Genomic DNA, 21669 nt, shown 5'->3' on the forward strand with positions numbered 1-21669 from the left:
CGCCTGTCAGTCAGTGTCAGTCAGGGCGGCGGCGGCGGCGGCGGGTCCCCCCATGGCAGCGGCGGGGCCCGCGGCGGCCGCGGCTCCCGCTCGGCTCCAAGCGGCGGTGGCGGCGGGGGGGCGCCGCGGGCCCTCCCCTCGGAGGCAGCCGGCGGTCGCCATGGCAGCGCCTCGCAGGTAGGAGGGGCCGGGAGAGGCGCCCCGCCCCCTGGGGGGGGCGCCCTCCCTCAGGAACGGGGGGTGCCCCCCCCCCCCCCCGCGGGGGGGGGGGGGCTATGAGGGGGTGATCGGGGGTAATCGCCCCCCTAAGGTTAGGGGGGGAATCGGGGGTAACCCCCGCTTCGCGGGGTGCGGGGGTTTTGGGGGGTGACCCCCCCTTGTGGGGGGGGGGTATTGGGGGTAAAGCCCCCCTCTAGGCTGTGAGGAGGGGCTGTCTGGGGGGGTAATGCTGGGGGGGTAATTTGGGGTAAATATGCCCCCCCCAGTCTATAGGGGGGGACTAATTGGGGTTCCCACCCCCCCCAGCTGGGGGGAAATTGGGGTACACCCCCCATGCTTCTGGGGGTGCCCCCCTATTGGGGGGGCACTGCGATGATCTTCCCCCTGGCTATGGGGGCAGCTGGGGGTAACCCCCCCCCCAGGACTGTAGGGTAACTGGGGGATCCCCCCCCTCCCAGGCTGAGGGGGTAAAGGGGGTTCCCTCCCACTTTTGGGGGGTAATTGGGGGTTTACCCCCCCCCGAGGAAACCAGGGGGGTGCCCCCACTCTGCTGTGTGGGGTAATTTTGGGGTTATATTAGGGGGGGGCATTGGGGGTGCCCCCACCACGCCATGGGGAGGCATTAGGGGTCCCCCCCCCACTATAGAGGCTGACATTGAGGGGGGGTCTCCCCCTATTCCCCTCCTTTATTGGGGCCCCCCACCACTGCAGCCTGCCGGTGGCTGCGCTCCTCTGTGCAAAGAGGGTGTTGTCCCTTGTTTCTTTTTCCCTTAAAATAATGAGATTTTGGTTAAAAAAAAATAAGCGGGGGGGGGGGGGGGGCTGTCTGCGGCAGGCAGCAGGGCCCCCCCGTCACAACCACGGGCCCCCAAATGTCATTTATTGGGGGGGGGGGGGGGGAGGCTTTTATCACCCCCCCATCCAGCCAGTGCACACCCACCCTCTCCACCAGCATCCCTGTGCCCCCCATCCGTGGGGAGGGGGTTTGGGGGGGGGGGTCCCTGGGTGCCCCCCAAAACACCCACCCCCCCCCTCCCTCCGCAGCCGCCCAGAAGATGGAGCAACCGCGGCCGCAGCCCCCAGAGCCGCGGCTTTGTGCTGTCCCTGGCGCGCCTCTCCTTTTGGGTTCAAACCCAGGGATTTTAGCTACGCCAGGACGACTCGGGTTTCCCATCAAATTACAGATTTTTCCCCCAAATTCCCCCTCCCTTTTTGATTTTTTTCCCCCTTTTTCCATCAATCGGGGCTTTGCCAACGGCGTTGCCGGCGGCGTTTAATACCTGCTGCCACCAGCAGCCCGGCTGGGGGGGGGAAAAAAACAACACCCTATTTTGGTTAAAAATCCCCAAAGACACCAAAGCCTCCCAGTTTTGGGCTCATTTCAACCAATTTAGGACTGCGAAAAACAAAAAAATCACCACCCGAGTGGCATTTTGGGTAGTTTTTCCCCAAAAAGCCACATTTGAAAATGCAGTTTGGTGGCCGGCGTTGGGGGGGGGTGGTGGTTTCCTCGCTCTGTTTTGGTGCTAAATTCAATTTTCACCTGGTTTTGGGTGGGTTTTGGTTGGTTTTAAAGCATTTGGGGGGGATTTTAGCTTAAAATTTGCACTTGTTTCATCCCCACCAGCGGCAAAACGCGCGGTGTTTAAACCCATTTTTATCCATTTCCCTCCTCTTTCCGCCAACCGCAGATGTTGGTGAAGCTCGAGAACGTCCCGCTGAAATATTTGTGATTTAATCAATTTTTTTTTTCCTGATCCGGCTCCTTTGGCACGTTAATAATTGGGGTTTCTGGCAAATTGGTGGATTTTTGATGGTTTGTGTACGACGGAAATTCGGCGTCGCTACCCAGTGGCTCCAAAAATCGCTGCTGAAACTGGGGGTGAATCCCCACTTTGATGAACTTTTAAGAGGCAGCGAAAACAGCACAGAAAAAACGTGAAAACAGCTCAGAGACGCAGCAAAAATGGTGCAAAAAAGGCGCAAAACGGCACTGAGAGACGCTGAGAAAACGGTAGAAAATACTGTGAAAACGGGGTGGAAAAGGTGCAAAACAGCACTGAGAGACGCTGCAAAAAATGGGCAGAAAAGGCATAAAAAGGGGCAAAAAAGGCACAAAACGCCACGGAAACGGTACGAAGCTCCAGGGCAAAACTGCGAAAATGGGTCAAAAAAGCTACGAATTGGCAGATTTTTAAGTGCAAGGGGGGATATTTTAACATTTTCCTTCCAAAACGCTCCGGCTGGAGGTCGGCATCTTGACATCCTGCTGAAATTGGGTTTTTTTTACAGCGTTTTGGTTGCGGGATGGTATTTTGGGGGAAAACGAGTGGATGTGACGGTGACGGGAGGGGACTTTGGGGACACATGGGGACTTCGAGGACTCTGCAGCGCCCCGTCACACCCAGAAAGTTCTTTTTTTATTAACCCACCGTTGCAAACGGGCTGAAATCAGGAGCAGCCGATCCCCTTTTTGAGCCAGTTTTTTAAAAACAGATCCTGGGCACCGTGGTGGTGTTTTGGGGACCATTTCCATCATTTTTTCCCCCAGTTTTCTCAGTGCCTTTGACAACCCCTCGGACATTTTTTTTTTTTTCTTCCAAATTCGAGCGTTTTCAGCAAATTTTGATACGCATCATCCTGGAACAAGCTCTTGCCATGACAAGACCCCCTGAAGGACGGCTCCTTCCCGCCATGCCTGAAAAACCAACAGGATTTCACCCAAAAAAGAACCCTTAAAAATTTCAACTTGCCTTTTCTCCTCTTTTCCCATTTCCACCTGTTTTTTTTTTTGGTTTGGTTTGGTTTTTTTTGCTGGGTCTAATAAACAATATTACCATTTGCCTACCTCATTTTTTGGTTGAAATCACGCGTTTTGGCCATCCCATGCTCATCCAGGCGTGGTTGTTGCTTTTATTTCCCTCCTCCCCCCATCAACGTGGAAATGTATATTTTCCTAAAAAGCCATTTCAGGATGTTCTCGCAGCCCGCTGAACCGTGGCAGGTTGTGCTGCGGCTGCTGTTTGATCGGTAACTTATAATTTTGCAGCGAAGCCACCGATGCCACTCACTATTTTTTTTTTTGTTAAAACAGTATTTTGGGTGATATCAGCCAGCAAGGTGTTGCAGGGAAATATTAATTATAAAAAATAAATTAACGGCTCTCCTGGAGACGAAGGCGCTGCTGGACGAGCCCCATCCCGTGGTGAGCAGCATGGGGATGAATTCAATATAATCAAAGCTTTTTTTTTTTTTTCCCCTCCCGCTTTATAAAATTTCCTGCTTCATAAAATCCACATGATCCTGTGAACGATTGACCCGATTCTCCACGAAGCCGCTCTGTTAAATTTTGCCAGTTTTGGAAAACCGTTAACCAAACAACAAGAGTTTTTCCCCATTTGCGGTGTGGCCGCGCTCGCCCAGCGCTCCTTCATTGCTCTGCTCTTCTCCGAGCTCGTTTTGCTCCACCAGACAGTTTTTCCCCCCAAAAAGAGGGGTCAGAACAATGGCTTTTTGGTTAAAACCTGCCCGATTTATAGTTTAATCTGCACAGAGAGCAAATTAAGCCCAAATCAGGTAAATCACACATTCACAGCGCATCCTTCGGGCGCTGCTGCTTTGTATTTATTTCCTCCGCTTTCTTCATCTCCTTTGAGCACAGCAGCAACTGAGGGTTCGTTTTACCAGTCTTCAGCAGCATTTTTCACCAAAAGGAGAGTTTTTCAACCCAAAAACGGACAAAGCTTCCTTGAGGGATCCCAGTCCCTGCTCATCCTCCTGCTTGAACCCCTCTTTTTTTGTAGCACCCCTCAACCCGCCATTTTCCACCCCATTTCTACCAGTCCCTGCAATCCCAAACCAGGACTCATTCCTCCCCAGGGAGGCATTTTTCCATAAAACACCACCAAAATGGGCAAACCGGGTGCTGTCAACCCCTTAAAGCAAATCCACAGCAAGGACAGCTTTCTGTAAATCCTCTTTTCCCGCATTGGCCCGTTCCTTCCCAAAATGAGAGTTTAATTCCAATTTTTAGTCTGATTTAATTCAACTAATTTAGGGCAAACACAGGACGATGCACTTAGACCTGGCTTGATGTAAAAACCGGGATTAAATAGGGTTTTTTTAGGGAATTAATATCTCAGTGGGCTGCAAACTGAGCGATGCTCGCCTCCTGTTTTCTATCAGATTGGCTTAAACGGGGGGTTTTTTAAGAGATTTGATGCGACGTGGTGAGGAGGAAAAGACAGGGGGGACACGTCCCGCTCACGTTGGTGCTCGGCTTTCCAGGTGAGACCCCCAAATCCCCGCGGGCTCGGCGCGCTGCCGGCCCCCACCACCATGGCGTCGCCGGCCGTCAGCCCCGACTCGTCCTCGCACGAAGCCCTCTCCTCCGTCAACTCAGCCCCGGCGTGTTCGCCCACCTCCGACTCGGAAAACCTCAGCCCCGACGAACTGGAGCTGCTGGCGAAGCTGGAGGAGCAAAATCGGTGAGCGCCGGCCCCATTCGGCCGTTTTATCGTCCTTTTTTTTTTTTTTTTCAAGTATTTCCCTTAAAATCAAAAGCGCTGGACAACAACCAACCACTTCCCCCAAGCGTCGCTCCAGCCGGGGTGAAAACACTCCGGTTTATTATTTTCAAGGTTTTATTTTTCTCTTTGAAAGCAGCAGGGTTTGCTCGTTCGGGCAGGCAAAGGGGATTTCTGGAAGGAGGCGGCTGTTTGGAAATAATAAATAATAAACCCACCCGCTTCAGTGGTGGGTTTTAAACCTGCTCTTGATGGGAAACAAGCCCCGAGGCTCATTTTGCCGAAATACCAGGCAAAAAGCTCCATCCCTGGCGTTAAACCGGTGTTAAAATCAAGGCCTGAAATGCAAATTTCCTCGCAAAGCCATTTTTAAGCAAATTTCCTCTTGGAAAAAAAAAAAAAAACAAACCACTGAAAATCTGTTTTTTAAACAAATCCATTAAAGAAACCATCCGCGGGCAGCTGTTGGCAGCTGGCCAGGGCAAATAGCCCATCGGTGCTGTTTTGGGGTGGTTTGGGGGAATATCTCCTCTTTTGGGGAATTTTTGGGGGGAATATCTTCATTTTTGGGGTGGTTTTGGAGGAATCTCTCCTCCTTTGGGGCATTTTGGCCACTCCTTTGTGGCGGTTTTGGGGGAAATATCTGCTTGTTTGGGGTGGTTTGGGGGGAATCTCTCCTCCTTTGGGATTTTTTGGGGGGAATATCTCCTTTTTTGGGACTGTTTTGGGGGACTCTCTTCTTCTTGGAGGCTGTTTTGGGGGAATATCTCATTCTTTGGGGCATTTTGGGGGAATATCTGCTGTTTGGGGCTCTTTTAGTACAGTTTTGGGGGAATATCTTCTCCTTTGGGGTGTTTTTTGGGGAATATCTTCTTTTTGGGGGTGAATTTGGAGGAATCTTTCCTCCTTTGGGGAACTTTGGGGGAATATCTACTCTTTTGTGATGGTTTTGGGGGAATATCTGCTTGTTTGGGGTGGTTTGCAGGGAATCTCTCCTCCTTTGGGCTTTTTGGGGGGGGATATCTCCTTTTTTGGACTGTTTTGGGGGACTCTCTTCTCCTTTGGGGCAGTTTTGGGGGAACTGTCTCCTCTTTTGGAGTGGTTTTGGTTTTGAGGGAGTATCTCCTCCTTTGGGGTTTTTGGGGAGGAATATCTCCTTTTTGGGGACCATTCTGGGGGACTCTCTTCTTCTTGGAGGCTGTTTTGGGGGAATATCTCATTCTTTGGGGCATTTTGGGGAAATACCTGCTGTTTGGGGCTCTTTTAGTACAGTTTTGGGGGAATCTCTCCTTCTTTGGGGCTGTTTTGGGGGAGTATCTCATTTTTGGGGACAATTCTGGGGGAATTTCTTCCCCTTGGAGGCTGTTTTAGGGGTATATCTCCCTCTTGGGGATTTTGTTGGAGGGAATGTCTTCTCCTTGGGGATTGTTTTGGGGGAATATCTCCTCTTTTGGGGCAGTATGGGGGGCTCTCTCCTCCTGTGGGGCCTTTTTGGGGCTATCTCAGTCTCTCGCAGGCTACTGGAGGCCGACTCCAAGTCGATGCGCTCCATGAACGGCTCGCGAAGGAACAGTGGCTCCTCCTTGGTCTCCAGCTCCTCGGCCTCCTCCAACCTCAGCCACCTCGAGGAGGACACCTGGATCCTCTGGGGCCGCATCGTCAACGAGTGGGACGAGTGGCGGAAGAAGAAGGAGAAGCTGCTGAAGGTGAGAAAAACACTTTATTTTTAATTCTATTTTAACCCCACTGCAAAAACCTGCAGCATGATCTTCCCCGTGGCTGGACAGGATGATGTCTACCCATCCACAAGGAGCTTCCCCACCTTCTTGAAACCCATTTTTTTGAGTTTTTGCCTCATTTTTCCACAGGAGCTCATCCGCAAAGGGATCCCCCACCACTTCCGTGCCATTGTCTGGCAGCTGCTCTGCAGTGCCACCGACATGCCCGTCAAAAACCAATACTCGGAGCTGCTCAAGATGTCCTCTCCCTGCGAGAAGCTCATCCGACGGGATATCGCCCGCACCTACCCGGAGCACGAGTTCTTCAAGGGACAGGACAGTCTGGGCCAGGAGGTGCTCTTCAACGTCATGAAGGTAACGTCTTTCCTCAAACATCAACGGATCTTGGCCACAGCCTTGGACACCGCTCTGGGTTTTGAAGCTGTTTTAACTGGCTATTCATTTTTGATGGGTTTGGTTTCCACCACAAACTCCTGGAACCACCACTTCTTGCAGCAAGGGGACCTCATTCCCCATCCATCCCACACCTCATTTTTCCCGTTGAGTTTTACTCTGAAATAAGAAACAAATGGTTGAGTATTTTGGGGTCTAAATTCAAGTGTGGAGCAACATTGTGCTCACAGGTGTTGTCAACCAAAAAAAAAAGCTAATTTTGATGTTCTGGTCAAGGCCTCCCACAGCAAGCAGGGCTGGTGGCCCGGCCAATTCCCCTGCTCACACATATATTTATTATGAATTTTTTTCCTCCTTCCAGGCCTATTCGCTGGTGGACCGGGAGGTCGGATACTGCCAGGGTAGCGCCTTCATTGTGGGACTGCTGCTCATGCAGGTTTGTAATGACTCCGGGGTGAGGAGGAGCTGCCGATGGGTTTTTAACACCCTCTGGAGATGTGGTAGAACAGGGTTGGGAAATGGGAGCCTTTTTCTTGATCCTCAGGAACAAAATGGGCTTGTTCCCCCCATCCCACTTACTCCTGATGGGTTTAAAATTCCCTGTTCACGTTCCCCTTCACCCAGGGATGGCTCCCAGCATGTCCCATCCCATCACCTGGTGGGAAGAGGCTCCAAACCCAGAGCTGCAGGTAGAGTTTTAAAGGTAATTCATGTCCCTTTGGGTCTCCAGATGCCCGAGGAAGAGGCCTTCTGCGTGTTCGTGAGGCTGATGCAGGAATACCGCTTACGGGAGCTCTTCAAACCCAGTATGGCCGAGCTGGGGCTCTGCATCTACCAGTTTGAGTACATGCTGCAGGTAGGCACCACCCCACGCCCCCCCAAAATGCTCGAGGTGGTGGTGACCGATGGGTAGAGCCGGGGGACAAGGACAGGGAGAGGTAGGAGTGAGGTGGCAGCTCTTGGGAGAAATGGGTTCCTCCAACGGAGCTCGTGTCCAGCAACACGGAGATCTTAGGGCCGTCTGTGAGACGCCCTGAGGACCATCCATGATTCCTCAAGGGGATCATCAGTGAGACCCCAAGAACATCCACGATACGCCTTGGGGGCATCCATGAGACCCCAGGGCACCTCCATGAGATGCCCCCAGGGACCATCTGTGAGACACCCAAAGGGACCATCCATGGGACACCCCAAGGACCATCCACAAGATGCACTGAGGGACATCCACGAGACCCTGGGGACCATCTCCAAGCCCTCTCCCAGAGGACCTTCCATGAGACCCCTCCACAAGACCTCATGGACCTGTTGAAACCTCCGAAGCCATGAATGAGCCCTAAAATCATCCACCATTCCCCGTTTCTCTTCGTTTCCCTCCATTTCTCACATCCAGGAGCAGCTGCCGGAGCTGAACATCCACTTCCGCTCGCAGAGCTTCCTCACCTCCATGTATGCCTCGTCGTGGTTCCTCACCCTCTTCCTCACCACCTTCCCTCTTCCCGTGGCCACGCGCATCTTCGACATCTTCATGTATGAGGTAACTGGGCTGCGGCCAACACCATAAATCACAAAGAAACCACAACCACATTCTCCACTTGGATGTGGAAACATTCTCCCCACACCAACTGGTCTGGTTTTGGGGGAGAAAACCCCCAAACCCGGGGTGTGAAAGGTGATGGCGTGAGGTCAAGTGAGGACCTTTTCCCCCAGGGGCTGGAGATCGTCTTCCGCGTGGGGATGGCACTGCTGCAGTTCAACCAGGCTGAGCTCGTCCAGCTCGACATGGAGGGCATGTCCCAGGTATGTGCCGGTGGCTTTTGGGGTGGATTTACCCACAGGACATGTTTTTGGGTGAATTTGTCCAACAGGACTTGTTTGGGGACAGATTTATCCAATGGGACACGTTTTGGGGTGGATTTAGGCAACGGGACATATTTTGTGGAGGATTTGTCCAAGAGGACATCAAAAGGGATGTATTTTGGGACAGATTTGTCCAAGGGGATGTAATTTGGGGCAGATTTAGCCCCAAATTTAGTGGTTTTGGGCAGGTTTTTCCCAACTGGATGTGTTTGCAGACCAGTTTATGCAACAAGCCACATTTTGGGATGGATTTATGTAACCAACTATATTTTGGGTTTGCATGATGGGCCGTATTTTGGGGCTGGTTTATGTTATAAGTTGTATTTTGGGGTGGATTTATGCAATGAGGGTGTGTTTTGGGGCAGATTTATCCAACAGACCCTATTTTGGGGCTGGTTTTACCCAATGGGCCCTACTTTGGGGCTGGTTTACATGAGGGCCTGTATTTTGGGGCCACGTTTCATGGCCGGTTTCTGCACCCACAGTACTTCCAGAAGGTGATCCCACACCAGTTTGACAGTTGCCCCGACAAACTCATCCTCAGGGCCTTCCAGGTCAAGTACAACCCCAAGAAGATGAAGAGGTGAGACGGGGAGACGGGTTCCTGCGCTTGGGTGGGGTCCCCCCCGGCAGCTGTGGGGCACAGGGCCAGGCAATCTGGTCCCTGTCCTCGTGTCCCAGCCTGTCCCCATGTCCCGAGCAGGCTGGAGAAGGAGTACGCCGCCATCAAAAACAAAGAGATGGAGGAGCAGATCGAAATCAAGGTGAGATGGGTCAAGTGTTGGCATCCTGGGGCTGCTTGAATCATCCTCATGGACACTTGGCCCAACCCCAAGGCCAGCTGAGCCCTCCTAGCATGGCGTAGCCCACCCATGGGGTCATCTAAACCATCCTGGAGCCACTTTGACCCATCCCAGGGTCACTTGTCTCATTCCCAGAGGTGTTTGAGCCCTCCTGGTATGGTGTAGCCCATCCCTGAGGCCATCTAAGCCATCCGGGAGCCACTTTGGCCCATCCCAGGGTCACTTGACCCATTTCCAGAGCTGTTTGAGCCCTCCTGGCATGTCATAGCCCATCCCCAGGGCCATTTAAGCCATCCCAGGGCCACTTTGACTCATCCCAGGGGTCACATTGAGCCATCCCAGGGCCGTGTAGCCCATTCCTGGGCCCACTTGAACCATCTCAGGGTGACTTAACCTCTCCCTGGAGCCACCTGACCCATCTCTAGTGTCCCTTGAGCCATCCTGGGACAACTTCGCCCATCCCCGGAGCCATCAAAGCCATCCTGGGATCACTTTGACCCATCCCATGGCCATTTAAGCTGTCCCCAGGGCCACTTAGCCCATCCTGGGTACCCTTTAGCCTGTCCCCAGCACCTTCTGAGCCATTCCCAGGGCCACTTGAGCCCTTCTGGGCCAACTTCCACCTATCCCAGGGGCCATTTAAGGTGTCCCTAGGGGCCACTTAAGCCATCCCAGGGCCACTTGACCCCTCACAGAGCAGTTTGAGCCATCCCAGGGCCACTTTCAGCCATCCTTGGGGATGTTTAGCCCATCCCTGGGGCCATTTGAGCCAGCCCTGGGGCTATCTAAGCCATCCTGGGGCCACCATGACCCATCCTAGGGCCATCAAACCATCCCTGGGGCTGATTCCTCCCCATTTTCCCCCCCCCACACCCCAGCGCCTCCGCACTGAGAACCGCCTGCTGAAACAGCGGATCGAAACCCTGGAGAAGGTGAGCCCAGCGACCAGCACCCCAAATCCCTCCTGGGGGCACCCCAAAACCCCTCTGGGGACACCCAAACCCCCTGTGGGCCCCCAAATCCCCCCTGGAGCACCCAAAATGTCCCCTGGGCCACCCCAAACTCCCCTGGGGCACCCATGTCGCTGCTGCCCAGAGATCCCCCGCACCCTCCAGCACCCCTTTTATGGGCTGCACCCCCCAAAATGCCCCCTCCCAGCACCATTTTGCTGCAAAAATCAGAGATTTAAGTCCAGCGAGCGGCTGCTTCGTCATTTTTCCACGCAAAGGCTCCCTCCAGGAGGTGGGAAACGCTCCGTTTTAGCACAAAACACCACCATCGCCGTGTTTTCCCCCATGCTGGGGGGAAAAAAGCTAAAATCCTTGGAAAACACCCCAGAACGGGAACTGATGATGCGCGGGAAGGTTCCCGGGTGCCTCCGCCTCGTGGCTTCTCTCGCTGCCTCCGTCTCCTTCGTTTATCTCGTTACGTCTCTCCTCTCTTTCTCTCTTTTCTCCGCCGGCGGCCGCAGGAGAGCGCGGCTCTCGCCGACAGGCTCATCCAGGTAGCGTCAAAAATAGCTATTTTTCTCTTTTCCGCTGCGTTTTAACCCTTTTCTTCCCCCTTTTGCTTCCCAGCCCGCCTGTGTTTGGCTCGTTTTGGGAAAATTTGCCCTTTTTCCTGCTTTTCCGGAGGCTCCCGCGCACCTTCCCCGCTGTGGGGGGTGGCGGGGAGAGGAGGATTTGGGGGCGGTTGGTGAAAATGGGGGAGTTTTGGCCCATTTTGGGGCTCAGTGGAAAGTGGGGGGGTGGCACGGTGGCACTTGGGGGCGGGGTTTGGCCAGGATGGGGTAAAAGCCAGTTTTGATGAGTTTGAACAAAATAGTGGATTTGGAGTGTTAGGTCATGGGTCATGGGGTGAGAGTGGCTCGGAGGGGACAAAATGGCCCTGGGGGGCCCCACGGGGCTGGTGTCACCTCCTTGTCCTTGGTGTCACCTGCTGTAGAGCTGGTGTCACCCCCAGGGTTGGTGTCAGCCCCCTTGTCTGCAGTGTCACCTGCTGTGGGGTTGGTATCACTCCCTCATCCCCAGTGTCACCCCCTTTGTCCCCAGTGTCACCCACCACAGGGCCAGCATCACTCTCATGTCACCTTGTCCCTGCTGTCACCTGCTGCAGGGGGGGGGCTGGTGTCACCCCCTCATTGCTGTCATCACCTTGCTGTGGGGCTGGTGTCCCCCTCCACAGCTGGTGTCACCCCCTTGTCCCCAGTGTCATTCCCTTGTCCCCAACCTCACCCGCTGTGGGAGTGGTGTCACTCCTTGTCCCTGGTGTCACACCCTTGTCCCCAGTGTCATTCCCTTGTCCCCAGCCTCACCCGCTGTGGGACTGGCGTCACTCCTCATCCCTGGTGTCACCCCCCTCATCCCCAGCATCACCCCCTTGTCCCCACCACCCCCTCCAGCACCCCCACCCCCCTCCCAGTGACATGCCATGGGGGTGACACGTCCCCTCTGTCCCCAGGGCCAGGTGACACGGGCGCAGGAGGCCGAGGAGAACTACATCATCAAGCGGGAGCTGGCAGTGGTGAAGCAACGCTGCACCTCGGCCACCGAGAACCTGCAGCGTGCCCAGACCACCATCCGGCAGCTGCAGGACCAGCAGGTCAGTGTCCCCAAATGTCCCCAAATGTCCCCAGACATCCCCACCACCCCGCCGTGTCCCTGCATTTCAATTCACGCCCCACTGCCATCCGGCTCTGGGTGCGGGTGGTGGGTGCCACCACTGCAGGCAAGGGTAGGGGATGGGCGCGGCGGGTGTTGTGCCCCACGGGTGACACGTTGGGGACGGTGGCAGGGGAACCCCCGCTTCAGCGAGGAGTTTGTCACCCACCTGGAGACGGAGCTGGAGCAGTCGCGGCTGCGGGAGAGCGAGACCCTCGGCGCCCTCAAGGAGATGCAGGATAAAGTCCTCGACATGGAGAAGGTGACAGGGACGGCTTGCGGGTGTCACGCTGGTGGCCTTGGGGACAGGGATGGTCCCACGAGTGGCCCTGGGGATGGGGAGTGTCACACATCTTGGGGACAGTCATGTGAGTGACCCTGGGGATGATCACACAAGTGGCCTTGGGGACAGGATGTGTCACACAAGGGGCCCTGGACCTGGTGTCCCCTGTCCCTGGGGACCCCCAGTGCCACACAGGTGTCCCCAGGGTTTCCTCTTGTGCCTGGGGATCCCCGGTGCCACGTGTCACCCTCTGTCCTCAGTGTCCTCCATCATCTCCCCCATGAGTGTCCCCACCTCCACCTGGCAAAAGGGGACAAGCCCCCAGTGCCACCACCCTGGGGTGTCCCTGCTGATGCCCAGTGCCACCGCCCCAAGGTGGGCCCGATGACATCCAGTGCCACCTCCCCGAGATGTCCCTCCTGGCCTCCGGTGCCACTGCCCCGGGTTGTCCCTGCCCCAGGGTGTCCCCACTGATACCCAACGCCCCCGCCCCAGGGTGCCCCCACACTGGCATGTCCCCACCAATGTCCCGGGTGTCCCCGCAGAGGAACAGCCTGCTGCCAGACGAGGACAACGTGGTGCGGCTGCAGGAGGAGCTGCAGGCGCTGGCGCTGCGCGAGGCCGAGGCCGTCAAGTCACTGACGGAGCTGCAGCAGCAGGTCAAGGACCTCAGTGACAGCTGGCAGGTAAGGACACGGACACCTGGGGGTGTCCCCCCCTCACCTGGGTCCCCCCCCCCAGATGTCTGGGGCCTTCCCGGATGCCAGGGTCCCCTCCTGGCCACCTGGGTCCCTTGTCCCCACACTTGGGTCCCCTCACAGCCACATCGGTCCCTTCTTCCATCATCTGGGTCCTCTTCTGGCCACCTGGATCCCCTCCTGGCCATCTGCGTCCTCTCCTGGCCACCTGGGTCCCCTCTTGGCCACCTGGGTCTCTTGTCCTGATGCCTGGGTCCCCTCCTGGCCACCTGGGTTCCTTGTCTTGATGCCTGGGTCTTCCCTGCAGCCACCTGGGTCCCCTCCCGGCCACCTGAGTCCCCTCCTGGCCACCTGGGTCCCTTGTTCCATCATCTGGGTCCCTTCCCGGCCACCTGGGTCCCCTCCTGGCCACCTGGGTCCCTTGTCCTGATGTCTGGGTCCATTCCTGGCCATCTGAGTCCCTCCTGGCCACCTGGGTCCCTTGTCCTGATACCTGGGTCCCCTCCCATCCACCTGTGTCCCTCACCCTGCCACCCGGGTCCCCACGGGAGCCACCTGGGTCCCACCACCCACCCAACGGGTGCCTGATGGGTGCGGGGCGCAGGCGGGCCGGTCGGGCGGGCGCTGGAAAGAGTCCCCACGGCGGAACAACGCCAACGCGCTGCAAGAGGCCGTGGTGGCCGCGCGGCTGCGGGAGGCCCAGGCCCAGGCCGAGCTGCGGGCGCTGCGCCAGCGGGTGCTGCAGCTCGAGACACAGGTCAGAGCCCGGGCCACATCCTGACCGGGGGCTGAACTGGGGGGTACTGGGGTCATAGGGGCTGAACTGGGGGTGCTGGGACCTGGGGGGCGCTGAATTGGGGATGTTGGGGGTGCTGTGGGTGCTATGCCAGTGCTCGACCTGCAGCTCGAGATGCAGGTCAGAGCCTGGGCCACATCCTGACCAGGGGCTTCAGGGGGGGTACTGGGATCATGAGGGCTGAACTGGGGGTGTTGGGGCTGGGGGTGCTGAGTCTAGGGATACTGGGGCTAAACTGGGGGTGTGGGTGCTGAACTGGGGGTGCTGGGGCTGGGGGTGCTGAGTCTAGGGATACTGGGGCTGAACTGGGGGTGCTGGGGCTGGGGGTGCTGCAGCTCAGGACACAGGTCAGAGCCTAGGCCACATCCTGACTGGGAGCTGGAGGCAGGGAGGGCAGAGCTGAACTGGGAGGGTGCTGGGGGTTGTGGTGGTTGGACTGGGAGTGCTGGCACAGGAGGGGCCCCTTTAGGGGTGCTGGTTCCATGGGTGCTGGGTGCCTGCACCCCCCAGGACCAGACCCCTGGGGCTGCAGGAGCTGGGGTGGGGGTGGTGACAGTGACCAGGGACAGGCTGTGGGAGCTGGCGGGGCTGGGGGGTGACAGGGACTGGGGACCGGGGGTGGTGACAGTCCTGTGTGTGTGTGTGTCCCCCTCGCAGGGCCAGATCCAGCGCACGGTGCTGGGCCGGGCGGAGCAGACCTGCGCGGGGCTGCGGGAGCAGCTGCGGCTGGCGGCGGCGCAGAGCAAGGGGCTGCAGGCGCAGCTCAGCGAGAGCCACCGCAAACACGCCGAGGCCCAGTGCAAGGTGGGACACCCTGGGGACACCCTGGGGACACCCCGGGGGGACCTCCTCTGTCGTTCACCTCCCTGCGGGCACCCATGGGTGCTCCCCATCCCCTCCCTGGGGGTGCTCACAGAAGCTCCCCAGGGACTCCCCTGTCCCCTCCTGTGGGGACACCCCTGTCCCCTCCCCTGAGGACACCCACAGACCCTCACTGGGGACACCCTTGTCCCTCCCCTGGGACACCCATGTCCTCTCCTGTGGGGACACCCTTGTCCCCTCCCCTGGGACTCCCACAGCCCTTCCCTTCTGTAGGGCCACAATGTCCCTTGGGGTCCCCATGTCCCCTCCAAGGGGGTCAGTGTGTCACCTCTGAGAGGGTCTCAATGTCCCCTCCAGTGTGTCCCTATGTCCCCTCCAACGGGGTCCCCATGTCCCCCTCCTTTGGGGTCCCAGTGTCCCCTCCAATGGGGTCTCAGTGTCTCCTTCCTTGGGGTCCCCATGTCCCCCTCCCATGGAGTCCTGGTGTCCCCTCCCATAGTGTCCCCATGTCCCCTCCACCAGCCTTCCCTTGTCCCTGGGGACACGGTGGGGCTGGAGCCTCCCCTCGGGGGGGGTGGGGGGGTGACAGAGGGGTGTCACCGCTGTGGCACCGGGTGACAGGGGTGTCCCCAGAGCAAGGAGGAGGTGATGGCGGTGCGGCTGCGCGAGGCCGACAGCATGGCGGCCCTGGCTGAGATGCGACAGCGCGTCGCCGAGCTGGAGATCCAGGTGAGTGGGGACACGGGGACAGGCCGAGGAGGGGGGGGACAAGGCGGGGACGGGGTGACAGGGTTGACAGGGTGACAGGGCAGGGACGGGGCACCCGCTGACCCCGCGCCCCCGCAGAGGGAGGAGGGGATGATCCAGGGGCAGCTCAACCACTCGGACGCCGCCCAGTACATCCGCCAGCTCAAGGAACCACATCGACGAGCTCAAGGCCGAGGTAAGGCACCCTTGGGTGCTGCGGCACCCACGTCCTGCACCCACGGGTGCTGGGGGACCTGTAACCTGCACCCATGGGTGCTGCGGCACCCACGTCCTGCACCCATGGGTGCTGGGGGACCCATACCCTGCGCCTATGGGTGCTGTTGCACCCATGTCCTGCGCCCACAGGTACTGGGGTGACCTATACCCTCCACCCATGGGTGCTGCAGCACCCCTATCCTGCACCCACAGGTGCTGGGGGACCTGTACCCTGAACCTGTGGGTGCTGGAAGACCCATACCCTGCCCCCATGGGTGCTGGGGCACCCGTACCCTGCACCCATGAGTGCTGCAAGCACCCACATCCTGCACCTATGGGTGCTTTGGCACCCATGTCCTGCACCCACGGGTGCTGGTGGACCCGTACCCTGCACCCATGGGCGCTGTGGCACCCACATCCTGCACCCATGGGTGTTGGGAGACCCATACCCTGCGTCTATGGGTGCTCTGGGACCTGTCACCTGCACCCATGGGTGCTGCAGGACCCACGTCCTGCACCCACAAATGCTGGGGGACCCGTACCAGGGTCCCATGTCCTGCACCCATGGGTGCCACAGCACCCATTCCCTGCACCCATGGGTGCTGGGGGCCCCCACACAGGGCCGGGCACAGTGTGACCCCCCCATGCTGGGGACAGGGGACAGTGTCACCCCCCCCCCCCCCCCCCGCCCCAGGGAAAGCTTCCTGATGTCCCCAAGGCCAGGACACGTTGGGGACAGTCCCCGGGGGGGGGATGGCCCTGTGGGTGACATCGTGGTGATGCCATCGGTGACGTCCCCACGGTGCCATCGCCGATGTCCCCACGGGGCCACGTGGCACCGGGACAGCTGGTGACAATGTCTCTCCCCATCTCTCCTCCCTCTGCCCCTTCTCTGCTGGCCCTTGTCCCATCCTGTCCCCTCTCCTTGTCCCCTCCTGTTCCCTCGTCCCCTTCTCTCCCCCACCCTTGTCCTCCACCCATCACCTGGCCCTTGTCCCTTTGTCCCTTGTCCCCTGTCCCATCCCCTGTCCCATTATCCCTGTCTCTGTCCCCATGTCCCCCTGTTCCCATCCCCTTGTCCCTGTCCCCTGTCACCTCGGCCCCATCCATGTCCCCTTGTCCCCATCCCCTTGTCCCTGTCCCCATCCCCTGTCACCTTGACCCCATTAACTTGTCCTGTCACCCATCGTGTCCCCTTGTCCCCTGTCCCCTTGTCCCCCATCCCCTTGTCCCATCACCCATTGTATCCCCTTGCCCCATGTCCCTCTGTCCCCTGTCCCCTCGTCCCCATCCCCTTGTCCCATCACCCATCGTGTCCCCACGTCCCCTTGTCCCCTGTCCCCTTGTCCCCTGTCCCCGCAGATCCGGCTGCTGCGGGGGCCGCTGGCCTTCGGGGCGGTGGGGCTGGGGACACGCCTTGGGGACGAGGACTCGCTGGGTTCCTCCGACGAGGAGCTGCCACCCTTCGCCCTGACCCACGGGGACATCGGGGACCTTGGGGACCTCGGGGACATGGGGGACAGCAGCGACAGCGAGACCGAGGGGGCACCCACGGCACCGTGACCCACGGGGACATCGGGGACAGCAGCGACCGGCGAGACCCAGGGGCCACCCCAGGGACCCTGAGCCACAGGGACATCGGGGACGGGGGGGACCTGCCAGCCCCGTGGCACCCCAGGGGCACCCAGGGGACACCCAGGGGACATCCAGAGGACACTAAGGGACACCCACAGCACCCAGGGGACACTGAGGGCACCTGTGGGTGCTGTGGCACCCAGGGGACACTGGGGGACATCCAGAGGACACTAAGGGACACCCACAGCACCCAGGGGACACTGAGGGCACCTATGGGTGCTGTGGCACCCAGGGGACACTGGGGGACACCCATGGGCCCCACAGCACCCAAGGGACATTGGGGGACACCCACAGCCACCCAGGGGCACCTGTGGGCCCTGTGGCACCCAGGGGACACCCACGGGCCCCACAGCACCCCAGAGCAGGATGCGGCCATGGGGTGGGGCGGGGGGGGGTCAAGGTCAGGGGGGATCGGCCGGATCCTGCGCTTGGGGGGTCCTGAGGCTCCGCTGGATCCCCGAGGGGCCTCATCCTGCGCTCGGAGGGATCTTGGGGCGTGATGGGCCCCCCCAAGGCCGGATCCAGCACCCAGCAGCCCCGTGGGTGCAGTGGGGACCCCCCCGACCCCCCCCTGAGACGTGGCCAGATCCTGCCCCCCCCCCCCCCGACCCCCCCCACTGGATCCTGGACACGTGGGGGGGACCCTGAAATGGATTTTGGACTTTTTTGGGGGGCGGGGGGGGCCCTGACGTGGCCTGGCCCAGGAGAGGGTCGGATCCTGCACCCCCCCCTCACCCCCCCCCTCGCTGTTTATACCCTGTACAGAGAAATACAGACGCTGTGGGACAACGGGACTCCAAAAAGCCTTAAATTCACCCCAAAAAGTCTGCTGGGACTCAGAAAATCCCTGAGATTGGCCCCAAAATGGCCCCCCCGGGACTCAAAAACCCCTGGAATTCACCCTGAAAAATGTGCTGGGGCCCCCAAATCCCTGAGATTGGCCCCAAAATGCCCCTTCGAGGATCACAAAACCCCTGGAGTTCACCCCAGAAAATCCACTGGGGCCCCCAAATCCCTGAGATTGGCCCCAAAATGGTCCCCTGGGACCCCAAAACCCCAGGAATACCAAAAAAACGCCCCAACTTGCTGGGATCCCCAAACCCCTGAAATTTGCCCCCAAAAATGTACTGGGACCCCCAAAATCCTTGGCATCTGTCCCCGCAGAATCTACTGCGACCCCCAAATCCCTGAGACTGGTCCCAAAATGGCCCCCTGGGACCCCAAAACGCCGGGAATTCACCCCAAAATAGCCTTCCCCCCCCCCCGAGGGGACCCCAATAACCACATGGGGGGGGGGGTCAGCAGCACCTTTATTTGCCCCACACACACACACACGGGAAAGAGGGGGGGCCCTGGGGGGACCCAGGCAATCGGGGGGCCCTGGGGGGTCCGGGGGGGGGGCCCTGGCGGGACCCCAGGTGATTGGGGGGTCCCCTGGGGGGTCCAGGGCTCAGGGTGCTGCCGGGGGGGGGTCCTGGTCGGAGGCGCCTTCGGGTCGGTCCTGAGCTGGGGGGGGGGGGGGGGGGGGGGGGAAATGTGGAAGAGGCTGGTACCCCCCCCCCCCCCCCCCCAGTGCTCCCAGTAGCATTCCAGTGCTCCCAGTTACCCCCTGTCCTGCTCCCTCCCGCCCAGTGCTCCCAGCACCCTCCCAGTGCTTCCAGTTACCCCATTCCTTGCGATTTTCACCCCTCCCAGTGCTCCCAGTATCCCTTTCCAGTGCTACCCCCGGTAATCCCAGTATCCCCTGTGCCACTCCCAGCGCTCCCAGTGGCCCCCCCCCCCCCAGTATTACCAGTTACCCCCCAGTGACCCCGCTTTTTGCTCCCAGTGCCCCAAGTTACCTCCCAGTTCTCCCCATCTCTCCCAGTACCCTTCTCCCAGTGCCCCAGTAGCCCCCAGCCCCCCCTACCTGGCCCCCGCCGGGCTGGGGGGCAGCGCTGGAGCTGGGGGGGGCCGGGGGGGGCCGGGGGGGCAGCTGGAGGGCAAAGGGGGGGGGGGATCAGCAGTGAGGGGGGGATTGGGGGGTCCAGTGCAGGATGGGGGGGGCAGGTGGATTGTGGGGGGCAGAGTGGGGGGTGCTGGGGGGGGCCAAGGTGGATTTCGGGGGGGGGGGGCCTTTAAGGGGGTACCAAGTGGATTGGGTGGGGCTGGGGGAGTCCAAGGTGGATTGGGGGGGTTAAAGGAGGGGGGGCACAGCGGGGGGGGGGGGGTGTCCAGTGGGGTGGCCTGGATTTTGGGGGGGGTCCCAATTATGTGGTTTCGGGGGGGGGGGTGTTACCCCTATAGGAGGGGTCCGGGGGGGGTGGGGGGGTGCACGTGTGATCACCATCGACTATCGAGGGGTTGCTGGGAGGGGGGGGGGCAAATTGGGGGAGGAGGGGGCTGTATTATTGGGAGAGGGGGGTTATCCCGGGGGGGGTGTCACGGCGGGGGGTGGGGGGGGTCCCCCTCACCTGTGCGGCCATGGACGAACCAGAGCCCCCCCGCCAGGGCCGCCCCCACCACGAAGGCCCCGAAGGAGACGGCGGCCACGGCCCCGGGGGGCACGCGGGCTCTGGGGAGGGGGGGGGGGCAGCGTCAGGGGGACCCCGTGTCCGGGACCCCCCCAAACCTCCCCCCACCCCCCCCAGGGGGACCCAGGCGTCTGGGTGCCCCCCCGAAAACCGAGCACTCACCCGCGGGGGGGGTCCGGGGCCGGTCCCGCAGCGGGGGCGGGGGGAGCCGCAGAACGGGGGGGGGCGGCGGGAACGGCACCGGTGGGGGCACCTGGGGGGGTGGGGGGTGGTTATTGGGGGGGGGGTGTCACGGGGAAGGGACAGCGGGGAGGGGCTGTCCCTGATGTCCTGGGGGGGGCAAAATTGGGGTCCGGGGGGGGGGGGGGGGGGGCGTGTTGCAGGTTCCCAGGGGGATTCTGGGTGGGGGGTGGGTCCAGTTGGGGGGTCCCGGGCCTGGAGGGTCCTGCTGGGGCTCCCGTGGGGCGGGGGGGCCCCGGGCGGGGCGGGGGGGGGCCCGTGGTTTAGTGGTTCCCCGGGGGGGTGGGGGGGGGTCCTGGTCGAGGGGGTCCCGGGTTGGGAGGGTCCCAGGAGGGTCTCGGTCAGGGGGTCTCGGGGTTGGGGGGCCTCGGGGGGGGCCCCCGGGGGGGTCCCGGACCTGGCGCGGAGGTGCCGACGGGCCCGAGGGTCACCACGATGGGGCGGGTGACGGTGCGGAGGGAGCGGCCGGGGGCGGGGCCGGGGCGGGGCCGGGGGGCGGGGCCTGTCCCCGGAGGCCCCGCCCCTGGCGCCGGGGACACGGCTCCGCCCGGCACTGCGCGGGGGGGGGGGCACCGCTTCACCCCGGTCCCGGTGCCCCCCAGTTCACCCCACCCGCTCCCAGTACCCCCCCCCCCCCATACTGGGCCTGGGCCGGTGCTGGTTCCGCCCCTCCCCGCCCCACTCCCGGTGCCCGGTTCCCCCCGCCCCGGTTCTTGTCGCGGCTCCCACCGGCACCGGGGACTGGCCCGGGTCCGGTTGTCCCCAATCCCGCTGTGTGTCCCCAACGTGTCCCCCCGGTCCTGGTGTCCCCCATCCCGGTGTGTGTCCCCCCCGTCCCCAACGTGTCCCCCCCCGGTCCCGGTGACCCCTATTCCCCGTGTGTCCCCTCCGTGCCCTCCCCCCACCCCGGTTCCCGGCGCCTCTAATCCCGCTGCATCCCCCCGGTCCCGGTGTGTGTCCCGTGTCCCCCCCGGTCCCGGTGTCCCCTATTCCCGGTGTCCCCGTGTCCCGTGTCCCCCCCGGTCCCGGTGTCCCCTACTCCGTGTGTCCCATCTGCCCTCCCCCGCCCCGGCCCCGTGTCCCCCCCGTCCCCGGTTCCCGGTGTGTGTCCCCGTCCCCAACGTGTCCCCCCCCCGTTCCCGGTGTCCCCCGGTGTCCCCCCCGTACCGGCGGCAGCCCATCCCCGTGGCCTCGGGCCCCCCCCGCGCGGCAGAGGCGGAGGCGGCAGTGCAGGAACTGCAGCGGTTCGGGGAACCGGGGGGGCAGGAGGAAGGGAGAGGAGCAGCCTCCGCCTCGCCCCCCCCCGCGCCCCCCCCCACCCCCAACCGCCGCCGCCGCCCCCCCCCGCGCCGCGCAACCCCCCCGCAGCACCACGAGGGGCCGCGGGGACGGGGCGGGACCGGCAGCGGGACCGGGGGGGTCCGGGGGGGCGGAGCGCGGGGACACGAAGCAGCGACGGAGGGAAGAAACCCAAGCCCGGGGGGGGCGCGGGTGAGGGAGACCTGGAGGGGGGGGGCGGGAG

General features: G+C 60.8%; 1 protein-coding gene across 3 annotated transcripts; it reads left to right on the forward strand.

Moving 5' to 3' along the window:
• The first annotated feature begins 40 nt into the window (after positions 1-40).
• LOC141937156 (EVI5-like protein) lies at positions 41-18221 on the forward strand. Of its 3 annotated transcripts, none has more exons than XM_074854637.1 (20): positions 41-177; positions 4507-4706; positions 6262-6451; positions 6614-6838; positions 7239-7313; positions 7608-7733; positions 8268-8411; positions 8585-8674; positions 9220-9317; positions 9438-9498; positions 10416-10469; positions 11009-11041; positions 11998-12138; positions 12331-12459; positions 13026-13166; positions 13783-13935; positions 14632-14778; positions 15418-15525; positions 15643-15739; positions 17122-18221. In XM_074854637.1, the coding sequence occupies exons 2-20, from the start codon at positions 4558-4560 to the stop codon at positions 17892-17894; spliced, it is 2934 nt and encodes a 977-aa protein (XP_074710738.1). In that variant the 5' UTR covers positions 41-177; positions 4507-4557; the 3' UTR covers positions 17895-18221. The 3 variants fall into 3 exon arrangements, with proteins under 3 accessions (XP_074710738.1, XP_074710739.1, XP_074710740.1); XM_074854638.1 differs by having other exon boundaries at positions 15430-15525; XM_074854639.1 differs by lacking the exon at positions 11009-11041.
• The last annotated feature ends 3448 nt before the right edge of the window (positions 18222-21669 follow it).

Source organism: Strix uralensis, chromosome 38 (assembly GCF_047716275.1).
Source record: "Strix uralensis isolate ZFMK-TIS-50842 chromosome 38, bStrUra1, whole genome shotgun sequence".
Classification (NCBI taxonomy): Eukaryota; Metazoa; Chordata; class Aves; order Strigiformes; family Strigidae; genus Strix; species Strix uralensis.

Excerpts from the sequence above, each read along its gene's own strand:
- LOC141937156 (XM_074854637.1), top strand. The coding sequence starts at position 4,558 with ATGGCGTCGCCGGCCGTCAGCCCCGACTCGTCCTCGCACGAAGCCCTC. Across the intron at positions 9,318-9,437 it reads AACCCCAAGAAGATGAAGAG|GCTGGAGAAGGAGTACGCCG; the intron begins GTGAGACGGGGA and ends TGTCCCGAGCAG. Across the intron at positions 9,499-10,415 it reads AGGAGCAGATCGAAATCAAG|CGCCTCCGCACTGAGAACCG; the intron begins GTGAGATGGGTC and ends CCCACACCCCAG.